The sequence below is a fragment of the Lepidothrix coronata genome, unplaced genomic scaffold, assembly GCF_001604755.1.
Source record: "Lepidothrix coronata isolate B3197 unplaced genomic scaffold, Lepidothrix_coronata-1.0 Scaffold0, whole genome shotgun sequence".
NCBI classification, from domain to species: Eukaryota; Metazoa; Chordata; class Aves; order Passeriformes; family Pipridae; genus Lepidothrix; species Lepidothrix coronata.
In genome coordinates, this window is record NW_016690180.1 from 10,986,350 (window position 1) to 10,998,627 (window position 12,278).

Below are 12,278 nucleotides of genomic sequence, written 5' to 3' on the forward strand. Positions count from 1 at the left end.
TGTAGCCAGTGAGTTGCTACCACAAAGTGAAACATTGAAGAAAAGCTCTCTAGAGACTTTGGCACTGCTGACACTCAAGAAAGAAACAAAATCCCTATAAACACTAAAATCTCCTCCCACAACAAACACTTCAAAACCAGCAACTCTTATAAAAAATACTTTAGCAACAAACTGTAGCATATTATTTTAACAGTATATGTACTATGCGGACTCCAGTAAAAAATGATCTTGCAATATATCCTCCACATCAACAAGTCACAGTGCTCCCAGTATCTAAAAAAAGATGTTAAAAAAAACATGTTAAAAAAAATTTCTTACCTCATGCCACTGTCTACTTGGCTTGTTTTGTTTGTGATCGCATCCCACAGAAATATGGCGCTAGATTTGTCTGTGACTATTGCTAAAGTATCTCCATCCTTATCCCAGTCCATAGCAACACAGTTACTGAAGAAAAGAGAAATCACTAATAATGTTAAAATATGTTTGTAAGAGTACAGAAACAGCCAGAACTATGCAGCTGAACTCCCTGTTCTTCCTTTTTTCTTCCATGCAAACCCACAACAGATCGCAGATTTATCTGTAAACTGTACTTCTATAGCAACCACACCCTTACTCAAATCTCATTGAAATGACAGAGGCTGAAAGGAAGGTCATAAAAGAGAGACTGCTACCTTCTAGTACTTGAACTACTGGCACCTTGATTTTCAAGAGACAGTGAAAATCCCCTGCAAGGTTCTAGTTCATTAGAGGCTATTCAGAGTTGGGATTATTTTTCTCAAGAAGCCTAATGAACTTAGACAAGAAATCTATGCAGAAGCAGGAAAAATCTCTACTTGCAAATAGCTCCTATAATGAAGAGGAGAGCAGACTTACCCGTAAGTCTCTGCTGAATTGAAAACAGTGTTGTTCACAACATGTATTTAAAGCACATATGCTGCAGACCAAGAACCTATGTCACCTGACACCACTCTTTCTATATAAGTAAGTTGAAAGTTTCAGGTTAAAAGGGTAGCTCTATGAAAAATTTCACACTCACTACCATTCAAACGAAAACTCCTGCTGCAAGCAGTTTCAAAAGTGTCCTACAGAAACACACACTGCTATAAATGAATTTAGTAAGTCTTCAGTTCCAGGTTCTCCTATCTTTCTTTTTAAAATTTCAGCAGTTTATTCCAGAGAAAGAGTACAGTCTATTCCCTAAATATACTCCTGAATACCTAACAGCCAATCACAACATCATGAGCAGGAACAAAGACAAAAAAGAAAAAAATAGGGGAAAATGCAAATTGGTAAGCAGGAAACAAAACAAATTCTATCAACATAATGGTGAGAGGCTTGTAACATCAATAAGTACAGCAGAGAATACTTGACATTCTGAAATCCATTCTTATGTAAGGAGAGGTCTAGCAGTTAATTGCAATTGGTTAACAGTTAACCAACAAATAAAGAAGCAAAGTTTGGCCTGACAGGAGAACCTCCATGTAAGCACACTTATTTCTGTTTAAGCTGCATATCACAAAAATTGAAATTTATTCCAGTAGTAGCAAAGAGAATTTATTCTTCAATCACAGCAAAAGGTTGGAAACAATAATTCAAAAGAACTACCTAACACAGGTAGAAGATTTCCTGGCAGGCCTCAAAAAGTCAACACTATCCAATCTACTATAAGCAGATGTTAATTATTTCAAAAAGCCTTTACGAGATGTGGTTATTATACAAGTTTCTTCTACTCTTTCCCTCACCATGAGAACATAACACTATTATAAAAGTGGTTTTGATGTTATGCTTCCCTCAAGGAAAGGCTCACATCTGTCCATCGATAACGTGGTGCTATCAGTGTCCATCAGTAAGGTAGACGCACCTTCACACCACCCTCACCAACCCACACGACAGCAGAGGATTCCCAGTCCAACATAAACTCTTCCCAGAGTTCAACTCTGATTCCACACAGCTTTCCTCACTTTTGGCAGTCTTCTGGAGCGAATGAGCACTTATCATACATGGTGCAAAATACAGCACAGAATAGGCTGGGCTATCGATATTACCAAGCAAAAGAGACTGACACAGTCCACATTATGAATGGCTCCTGACCCAAACAGCAAGATGTGAGTTACAAGTGAGTCTGGTGAAGACAATGAGAATTGCATCTCTTGGTTTGGTGCAACGTGTCAACCACTGTGAACTGCAAAAACTGGATTTCTAGACTTCTCAGGGAGCTAAGTGAATCTAGCTCATATCTACCAATGACACAGGGATATGCAAGTGGAGTTCTGAAAACTGAAGTTAGACTTTAGACTACAGGCTTCAGATTAAAAGCTGTAGTGGGAGTTTCACCTGGACTAAGGGCTCTACCTTAATCAAAATTAATCAGGTTGTTAGAAATAAAAGTAGGTGAAATACTAAGAAGAAATGAGCAGTACACAAATGAAAACTATTGCTACATCAGGTACTAATGGAGCCCAATGCAAGTATCTTTATTGAGCAAAATGGTACGATGACCCAATGTCACACTGTTTTCACCCAGGGAGGTTTCCTCTGGGTCACATCTTGCCTGTTTCTACGGTCTGACTGCCTTTTAAGAACTTAGATGCATCTTCCAAAGTACACAATTTTCTAAATTTCGTTTGAAAAAAATCCAGTTTCTATACTCCTACACCACTCGCTGACATGAACCAAAGTATGACAAGCAGGAAAAAAAGGAGACTCACTTCAGGAGTATCCTCTCCATCTAAAGCAAAAATGCCAATGCATACATTACGGCAGTGATATAAACAGAAACACTAAACCAAAAGGGCATCTTTCCTCAGTAAAGCTACGATAACAAATTGTTAGAAAATTGAAAATAGCAAGAATGCAGTCGCAGTCAGCGTGATGAGGATATATTGTATACAACCTCATTATGATCCTTCCAAATATAATGATACAGATTGAGTTTATTACTAATAAGGACTCCTTTGGGTAGGAGAATATATTTTTTTACTATTCTTGATAGCTTACTACGACTTCAGCTTTTACTGCCTCAGATTCCATACATGCTCAGTTTGTCTTATTTTCCAGGTATGTTCACCCAAAATATATCTCTTCCTAAAAAGTTCTCACATTGTCCCCGTACCTCACCAGAAGATAAGCATTTTTAAAGAAAAAACCAAAAAACCTAATTTAAACCCATCTTAGTACCTACCCTGGTAGGCTGATTTCATTTCTCTTCTGACCATGACGATCAAAAATTTTCACAGCACGATCACCTCTACAAAAGATTAATATACAGAATAAATCCCTTCTTGATCGCTAATTTCTATGGACAAACACAATAAATACTTGCAATCTTACCCTGTTACAGCAAGGAAATTTCCTAAAGTTTTCTGCCAAGCAAACTGCACAGGGGAACCAGACCAAGCTTTTTCATACAGACTGAATACTTGCTGGGGGAAAAAAAAACATATATGGGAAATTATACATCTTAAAATCATAAGCATGTAACAGTAATACAATTTTCTAACATGTTAGAAACTGAGTACTGTGGAGGTAAAAAAACCTCAAACCAATCCAAACACAAATTCTGCGTGATTCTAATGCACCAAAGTAACAACATTCCACATAATAAATCTTTTGGTTTGAGTGGAAAAAACTGAAATTTCTGATAATGGGTGTCTGCATTAAGAACTCTATCACAACTAATATTTTTTCTCTTAGTTACAGGAATTAAAAAATTGCATGAGACTCTCCCGTTCCATTTCAAAGACCGGAAAGGTAGCAGTTTTCCAAATTTCATGGAGAAGTCTGGGACCAGACAGCATCCTTAGTTTGTAAAACACAGAAGGATCAACATTTAATCTTTTAAAGACAGATAACCATTTTGTTACTCTGAACTGTTGGGTCTGAAAAGCAAAGACCTTAAAGCAACCTACTGTAAAAAAAGATTCTGACTTTCAACTGAGAAAGTTTCTGAACTTCCTTTTCCTTTCACAATACCTGTACAGATTTTTCTGTAACCTGGGTGTAAGACAAAGCCCACAACTTTGTTTCACAGCTTGTTATCCTGACTTATACCTCTCCCACATGATCAGATAAACACAAACACGCGGTGTCCACCTGGTGTCCACCTGTTTGCAAGGCTTGCTCAAGCCTTTGCAAAAGTTTTCTTCCCTTCTTTTGGATGAATGTAAATGGAGGCATTCTTCACACTGAATTTGCATTTTACTCACAAGAAGCGCAAGAATACAACCACCACATGCCACAAGTACAAATGACATTGGACAGTTATGTCTGATTTGGAAAAAAATTTGTAAGAGTCCAGAGGAGGGCCACCAAGGTGACTGGAAGGATGGAGCCCCTCTCTTGTGAGGAAACGCTGAGAGAACTGGGACTGTTCAGCCCGGAGAAGGCTGCGGGGTGACCTAATTGTGGCCTCCCAGTACTTGAGTGGAGCCTACAAGAAAGATGGACAGATACTGTTTACAAGGGCATGTAGTGACAGGACAAGGGGGAATGGCTTCAAACTGAAGGAGTTTTAGATCAGATATTAGGAGGAAGTTGTTTGCTGTGAGTGTGGTGAGGCACTGGAATGGACTGCCCAGGGAGGCTGTGGATGCCCTTTCCATACAAGTGTCCAAGATCAGGTTGGACGGGGCTTGGAGAAACGTGATCTAGCAGGAGATGTTCCTGCCTATGGCAGGGTGGTTGGAACTAGATGAGCTCTCTTCCAACCTAAGCCATTCCACGAGAAAGAAAACAAATACGGGAGTGCAGGCAAGCACGTCAGGCCCCCCATTTGCTGGCGGCAGGCGCTTCTCGCCGCACCTCCCTCCCCTCCCACCCCCCCCCCTCCAACCCCCCGATCGGACCCCCCCGGCCGCCGCCCGCCCCGCGGCTCCCCGGCCCCCCGGTACGGCGGCCGGACAGACCCACCTTCATCGCGGCCCCCGAGCCCGGCCCAGCGCCGGCACCGCGCATGCGCCGCCCGCCCACGGCGCCGCGGTCGCCCTGGAGACAGAGAGGGCGGAGCGGGCGGAGGGGGCGGCAGAGCCCAGCCCGGCCCGGCCCGGCCCGGCCCGGCCCGGCCCCCGGAGGCCGCGGCCGTCGGACCGTGTGTGGGCAGTACTGAGGGGAAAGTGGGTGTTTCCAGAGCGCGGGCACACAGAGCGGCTCTAAACTAGGGAATAAACACACACACCCAGCAACAAAGCCTCTTGAGATCAGCTGTATTCCAGCTGCGAAACGTCCATCGCAATGTCTCACTCATTTCTTTTAAAACAATAAATAGTTCGTCGAGAGCGTTAAAATACACGTTTAAAATTACAAATGTACAAAGGATTTCGGGTATCGGACACTTCAAATTTAAAAAAAACCAAAACAACAACAACCAAAAACCCCATTCAGTGAGTTCACATCTTCCCGTTTTTCACACGCGGTGCTGTTTGGGACACATAAGAGACAAGGCACGGAAAAGCAAATACAAAAAGGCTTCTCCCGAGAACATTTAGACCATTCAAAGCAATTTGGTGTAACAGCATAGGGCTGGAGAAAGGCAAATTGCAAAGTATCTGAAAAGAATAGGTAATTGTTAAATACAGTAACTAATTTGATACAGTCCTTCGAGGCACACACATGCTTCTGTAAGATGCTGAACACGCTTAAGTGGTGGCAGCTAAGCATCTTGCAGATCAGGCCCTTTAAATTTTTAAATAACCTTACAGGAAAGACAGACAATTTCTTCATTTTATAAAATTATACATTTCAAAGTAGTGCAAAGCCTCATGTAAAAATGTATTTAGTCTAGATGTAATGGAATGCTTCAAAAATTCCAAAGTGCAAATATTAAACTTAAATTGGTTAACTATTAATCACACTTTAGAATTCTTCGAATAACTCACACAAATAGCAAAGTAAATATAAGAATCAAAGTAGAGAAAAAGGTATGACGTTCTGCATCTTGCATAAAAACTTTGAAAATCCAAAAAGTACACTAGATGTCAAAAATATCTGTCAAAAATTATTAAATAGCAGGTTTCTGTTAGCATAATAAGACAACATTTAAAATAAGGCTTTGGTTAAATAAAAAGTTTGCTAAACTAGGAATGATGATGAAAAGTGCAAAAGATTCACCAAATACACAACTTCATTTCCAAGGCAGGCATTATGCCTGCCATTTACAATAGTTTGCATTGGTTTGTCAGCCTGTGTTGCAATCGCTCAGATACCTATAGCCAAATGTGTTTATTACAGGCAAATTAAATATACGAGGTCCAATCCTATATTTTCACCCAGATATAGACCCAAATATATCAAAGTATATCAATTTATAGCATCATTCCTCTGCTTGTTTAGGGAAATCAAGGTCCTGGATCTGTAACATTTGATTATTATGGTGAGTTCACTCATTTTCTTAGCGCTTCCTAAACACAAGTCCTCTGCTGACAACTGGCAGGTTGCAGCTGATTTTCTTACAAATAGAATTCTTGTAACATATGAGTAACAAAGATAATTTTTTTAAAAGTGCTTAATATTGGTCCATAAGAACAACACGTTCCCATCAGCTTCAGACTGTGCTGTGGTAGGTATCCTGCAGCTGGTGTTGGTGCACTGGTAGTTTGCTTGAGGAAAAAGGAATTGTCTGAGTCTGTGCAGGAGAATGTCACCTTCATGGAGATAATAATTTACAGTTTTACAGTCACAACACATGCTCCAGCTCTTCCTAAACACAGTGGTGCAACCTGTAAATAATAAAACAAAGCAACCATCCATGAGATAAATGCAGTCAGCTTTAAGTAATTTTCTTCCCCTAATTGTACAGCTGCAGTAGAGTGATAATATCACCCATGCTCTGTTAATGTGACTTACAAATTGGTCCAAACTCGGATACAAACTCACAGAAAAGGTAAAGATATTTTATATAATAGAGTGAAGCACTCTGAAAGCAATACCAAGTCCCAAGAACATCAAGCAATTCTTATTGATAATTTAAATTATTCAGTATCACAGGAAAAAGAAACTTTGACATAGTACAAACTGGACACCTGAGCTAGACAGTCTGACAACTGAGTAATGGTTGGCAAAACGATGCATTTGTCACAAACAGAAAATGCCAAAAATGATAGGGGCAACCTCTCCCTTTCACTTGAGTATTTGACAAAATCCTGTTAAGAGTTCTTGAAATCAGAATAATTTCCCAGACTTTATTCTTTAATTGTAAACAGAAGTTGCTTCTGGCAAGATCTTTTTCTGCTGAGATTCTGCTGGACTTGAACAGAGGACAGCAGTTTCTAACACTCACTTTGGCTTCCCCTTTTAACCTTCATCATATTGCAGTGCATGTGAATAGCACACCAAGCAGTACAGAGATCATCCTGAAGACAAAAAAGGCTGTTTATGCCAACTCCCTTATTTATTTTTTTCCCAGGAACAAAAGACTTGTCCTAGGCTGTCTGTAGCTCTGGCAAAGTTCATCTGAGAAAATTCCACAACCCTCTTCTGAAGTGTGTGTGGATTAAAGCAGTGTCAGACTGCTGACATAACAAGACAGAAGGAAGGTACACAAACATTTCCAAAACCCTCTAGGAAGGGTTTGAAACTGTCCTATATATTGGGATCATGGTATTCAGTGAGATATAGAGGGTCAAGGCTAAGGATACACAGGTACATACAGATGGTCACCACCTAGACACCATGCGAGATTTGTTTAGGTGCAGTGGTGAGAAGCACAGTTTCTGTCCTTTGGTACATTGTTTGTTTTTTTCTTTAGCGGGACAAACAATGACAGGGTTATCATCACCAGCACAGGTACCAGCGAAGGCCCCAAGATCTGATGAGCCTCCTTGATGACTTGTGTTTTAAGATCTTGCAGCAGTATGAAGTGGGGGGAAATGGACAGATGAGTTTTCTGTGTTACAGAGATTTTGCTAGACGGCAATGTAGTTCTCTTTTTGCATTAAGAATCTGCGGTTATTACAGGGACAGCATATTCAGGTGGTCAGAATTCAGCTGCCTAAATAGTGGTGTCTGATGCTATTTCAGATGACCCTGGACATTCATTCTGGTCTGCAACTGGACTCCAGGAGAGCCTTGGCCTCCCATAGATTCTGTGCTGTATCTGTCAGCCTTCTGTGGATGTAGATGCCTTAAGGTATCTCAAATGGCATTAGACACCAAAGGACAGCCAGCTCAGGATGTCCTTGTGTGTGCTCTTCCAACAGAGAGGCACATTCCTGGAGCTATATAAAAGTAACCAAGCTTTGAACAGACAGTAATGGTTTCTGATCGTGAACTGAAGAATTATTTTTTTTAAAGCCGCAAAAAGAAAAATGGGAAAAGGCTTTCTGAAGGTTGCACACACTTACATTGCATTCACATTAGGAAGGTATTATTTATGAAAAGATGACCAAAACCTTGAAGAAATCAATGAACTTGCTGAGAGACACAGTAGAGCTAAAACTAATCTACATTTATCATTTATCTTCAGAATGGGAAGTCATGTAAACAGAACCCTTTGTGACAGTTTTGGGAACATGTCAATACATTTTCTTAAAACTAGTTGAAACTGTCAAAGAAAATAGCTATACTCTTGCCAAAGAAAGAAGGCAGTTTATTAAAAGTTAACAACTGTCTTTTTGAGGTAAGTCATCTCAAGAGGGTACACAAAGGGAAAAAAGAGACACTCAAAACAGACTAGTAAGAAAGTGCTTTTTAGAGAAGGAGTATTTAAATTCTCCTTGTAAAAACAGGCACACTTGAAATAACAAGATTAATAGTAGTGCATGATCTGATGAGAAACTATACCTGTGTCCATTCATTTGTCTGGGGATCATAAGACTCCACTGTATTAAGGTATGTTTGACCATCATATCCTCCGACAGCATACAACTTGTCACCAAGAAGACATACTCCCACTGCATCTCTGCTAATGCTCATAGAGGCCACAGCAGTCCACATATCTGTTTTGGGATCATACCTGAAAGATAATTTGTGTTAGGCCTAAAATTGTTGCCAAAGCTCAACAGGAAAAATGTACTGGAATTGATGCTGTCAAGGTAGTAGAAAACAGGAGAGTACAGATTTGGGTGTTAATTTCAATGGACTTCTCCCCCTCAGATTCCCTCCCTTTGAGACTTTTTCTTTAGTCATTTGGTAACACAGTACTGTCTAAGTATTTACTTTGTGTTGCTTTCCATGTATAAATGCAGACATGTACATACAGCTGCTCTTACTACATTTTTTCGGTCTAAACATATCATTGCACAAATAGTTCTGCTGTTACACTGTAGTAGAGCAAGTGCTGGCTTTAAATGATAAATACTATATGTCAAAGCACAGGCTGTTAAAATTCAGTGTGGTACTAAAGAGAGTTACTTGCCATGGAAGATTATAATTTTCAAAAATATCACCCCCAAACCCCCAAAACAGTTCGAAAAAATTCTGGGTGAGATGCAAAACCCTTAAGGTAATTTACAACACTTTTAAAATCAGATGCATCAGCACAGTAAATGGCAGATGGTTTAATGAAAAACATTAAATGTGGTTCTAGAACAGTACCAACAGTCTTTACAAGTCAAACTGAGAACTACATAGGAGAGTTCATGATATGCTTAGGTCAAGGAATATACTTTAACTTGACTGAAAGAGATAATGTTAAGATTACAGATGCCTACAGAAGAAGTGATCTAATCACAGAGCTCTGAAGGGCTCCAAAGAACTATACAAAGAAAATATTTATTTGGCTTAGAGGTCATCTAGATCACACTTGCTAAAAGCAAGTCTGGAGTATACTAGTCTTAATTTTATTGCATGAAGAGCATAGATATAATGAGCTCCAACAATTTTACCTGCTGTTCTCTAATCAAAGTATTACATAATCATAACATAAAAACACTACCTGAAGCACATATGCAAATAGAAGAGGGGGATTAGTAAGCTACATCTAGAAATTACTTTTCAATTTATTTTATAATTTATAAATAATTTTATTTATCTGAGAAAAACAACTTTTATTGCAAATACAGTGGTAGACAAATATTCAGAAGCTTAGTGTGGTAATTTTTCAAAGAAACTAGTTCCATGAAGTTGATGGTCCTCTTAAAGAGCAAGGACAAAATGTATTACAAGATGATTCCTATTTACTTAAGTCATGTGTTCTATAACTTTGTTTCAGAGAATACTGATGTAGAAAAATACAAGGACCTATTAATTTCTCTTGGGCTTCTAATTATCTGTATTGCTCTAAAAATCTGGTATTTGCTAAGATGTAACTTCGTATATGCAAACTTTTCTGGGGTCTTTTTAGTGCAAATTCCACATGTTAAGTGGTATGGGCCACACTATGTATTTTTGGGTCTCCTAGGACTCTGAAAGATTGAAAACTACAGCTCTCCTGGGGTGTTTTTTTGTGGTGTGTTTTTTTTATTTTGGTTTGGTTTAGTTTTTGTTTGTTTGGAATTTTTTTGGTGGAGAGTGAAACATAACTCCTGGCATTAATAAATCTAGTAAAAGGAGAATATGGGTGGTGAAGACTCACTGTAAGTGTTGGGAGACAACAGGAAAGAAGAAAAGTTTTACAATTTGGAGGGGGGCAGGGAGAGAATTAATGCATATTTCAGAAATACCTAAAGTACCAGTGAAGACTTAATGCCAGTGCATTATGAAGTATTTACCATCTTTTAAAAATTATTTTATAGATCACATGTGCTTCTGCAATTTGCGATACAGTCATTCATTAATCACTTTACATAAAGACATACCAACTTAGGAATGACTGAATTACATATCAGTTTCCAAATCTCATCAGGGGATACAAAAAGAGTAAAACCTGTCTGTTAACTCCTTTGAAAGTTATTATATGAATAGATACAGACTTCTTGTGTGGAAAAAGTTCTGCTCCATTTTTAAAAGCATTCAATTCTAAGTTGTTCTCAGTTATCAATCATAATTTATGCAATAAAATTGTTTAAAAAAATCTAGATGAATTGCATTAAGGAGAATTTGCTTTAAATAATCTCTCTTGGTAACAGATTGAATCACAGTATGATTACACAACATGTTTTTATATGTAAGTTTCCTCTGTTCCTAATAAAGATAACACAACTATTTTACTGGGTTTCTACTCACAGCTCTTTCCATAAATCACTCCATCAATTAACACTATTAGACTCACACAGCAGGATCACCTTCATCAGGATATTACCTTTCCACGCAGTCTGACAGCCTGGATGTTAAGTTTGATGCTGGGGCATCATGGCCACCTATTGCATACAAGAACCCGTTCCAGGTGGTTACACCCACACCACCTCTTCTTTTTGACATCTGAGCACAGAGAGTCCATTTGTTTGTATGAGGATCAAAACATTCTACTGACTTAAGACACGAACTTCCATCTCGACCACCAACTGCATAAAGCCTAGAAAGTAAAAAAGAAAGTAAATAAATGTTGTCTGAACAAGACAGTTTCCAGTGAAATATGAAGGATTTAAAAAGTTTGTTAAAAAGGGAAGTTTAGAAGGAGACTCTAAACTTTCAATAAACTGTTCCGTTGCAAAAACTCAGGTAAGATTTTTCTCCAGTCTTTTCCTGGGCTCTAGTTCATGAATGACAGCACTATGTTAAGTCCCTCACACCCACTAGGTGGCTCAATTTACTCAGTCCTAACAAAAAGGTTTCTAGCATTTGGTACTAATAAAGGATTTCAACTTTTTTGAAGGGCTAGAATGAAAAAAGTTGGTTTAGGAGCAATCCATCACTGATGAATCTTTAATCCAATAATCAAACTGGATAAAGAGTTTATGCACAGAGTTTATGACCAATCTAGGTATAGAAGCAGACATGCCCAGCACTGTTATTTGGAAAAGTAGGAACACAGAAGCCATTCTAAAAGGAAGTAACACATCAGAAGTAAAATCCAGTAAGAGATCACCTGAAATGACATTAATGAAATACTTTCAGAGCCTAAGGCACATTATAGTATGGTTAAATAATCAAATAAACATTAGATACTGTATATAATGGTAATGTGAACAATTTACAACAGTTACCATGAAGCACTATTCAAGATGTCCACAGTTAATACTGTTGCTTGGCTTTTTAAATATACTGACCAACAAATTTAAATACAAACATAATGTAAATATGATTTATTGAGCTAGTAGTTCTCAGTAACAATTTTAATACTCTTAAAAAAAATTCCATGGAAGTTCCCATGTTTAGTAACACAACTTGTTTAACCTAAGGAATGTACTGAAGGATACTGAAAATCTCTGTTGCAGTTCCATAAAGTTCATGACTAAGAATCAATC

At 38.5% G+C, this 12,278-nt stretch overlaps 2 protein-coding genes across 7 annotated transcripts in view; both read right to left on the bottom strand.

The window, feature by feature from the left end:
• Positions 1–4,960, bottom strand: part of WDR19 (WD repeat domain 19) — a 42,934-nt gene extending 37,974 nt beyond the window's left edge. For both annotated transcript variants that reach the window (XM_017803835.1, XM_017803825.1), the window contains exons 1-4: positions 4,909–4,960; positions 3,331–3,422; positions 3,182–3,247; positions 319–444 (exon numbers count right to left, since the gene is read on the bottom strand). In XM_017803835.1, coding sequence (XP_017659324.1) covers positions 319–444; positions 3,182–3,247; positions 3,331–3,422; positions 4,909–4,953 — 329 coding nt within the window. In that variant the 5' untranslated portion in view covers positions 4,954–4,960. The remainder of the gene's footprint in view (positions 1–318; positions 445–3,181; positions 3,248–3,330; positions 3,423–4,908) is intronic.
• Positions 4,961–5,184: 224 nt separating this feature from the next.
• Positions 5,185–12,278, bottom strand: part of KLHL5 (kelch like family member 5) — a 61,589-nt gene continuing 54,495 nt past the window's right edge. For all 5 annotated transcript variants that reach the window (XM_017805463.1, XM_017805454.1, XM_017805440.1 and 2 more), the window contains 3 exons: positions 11,174–11,386; positions 8,776–8,947; positions 5,185–6,713 (listed from right to left, as the gene is read on the bottom strand). In XM_017805463.1, coding sequence (XP_017660952.1) covers positions 6,657–6,713; positions 8,776–8,947; positions 11,174–11,386 — 442 coding nt within the window. In that variant the 3' untranslated portion in view covers positions 5,185–6,656. The remainder of the gene's footprint in view (positions 6,714–8,775; positions 8,948–11,173; positions 11,387–12,278) is intronic.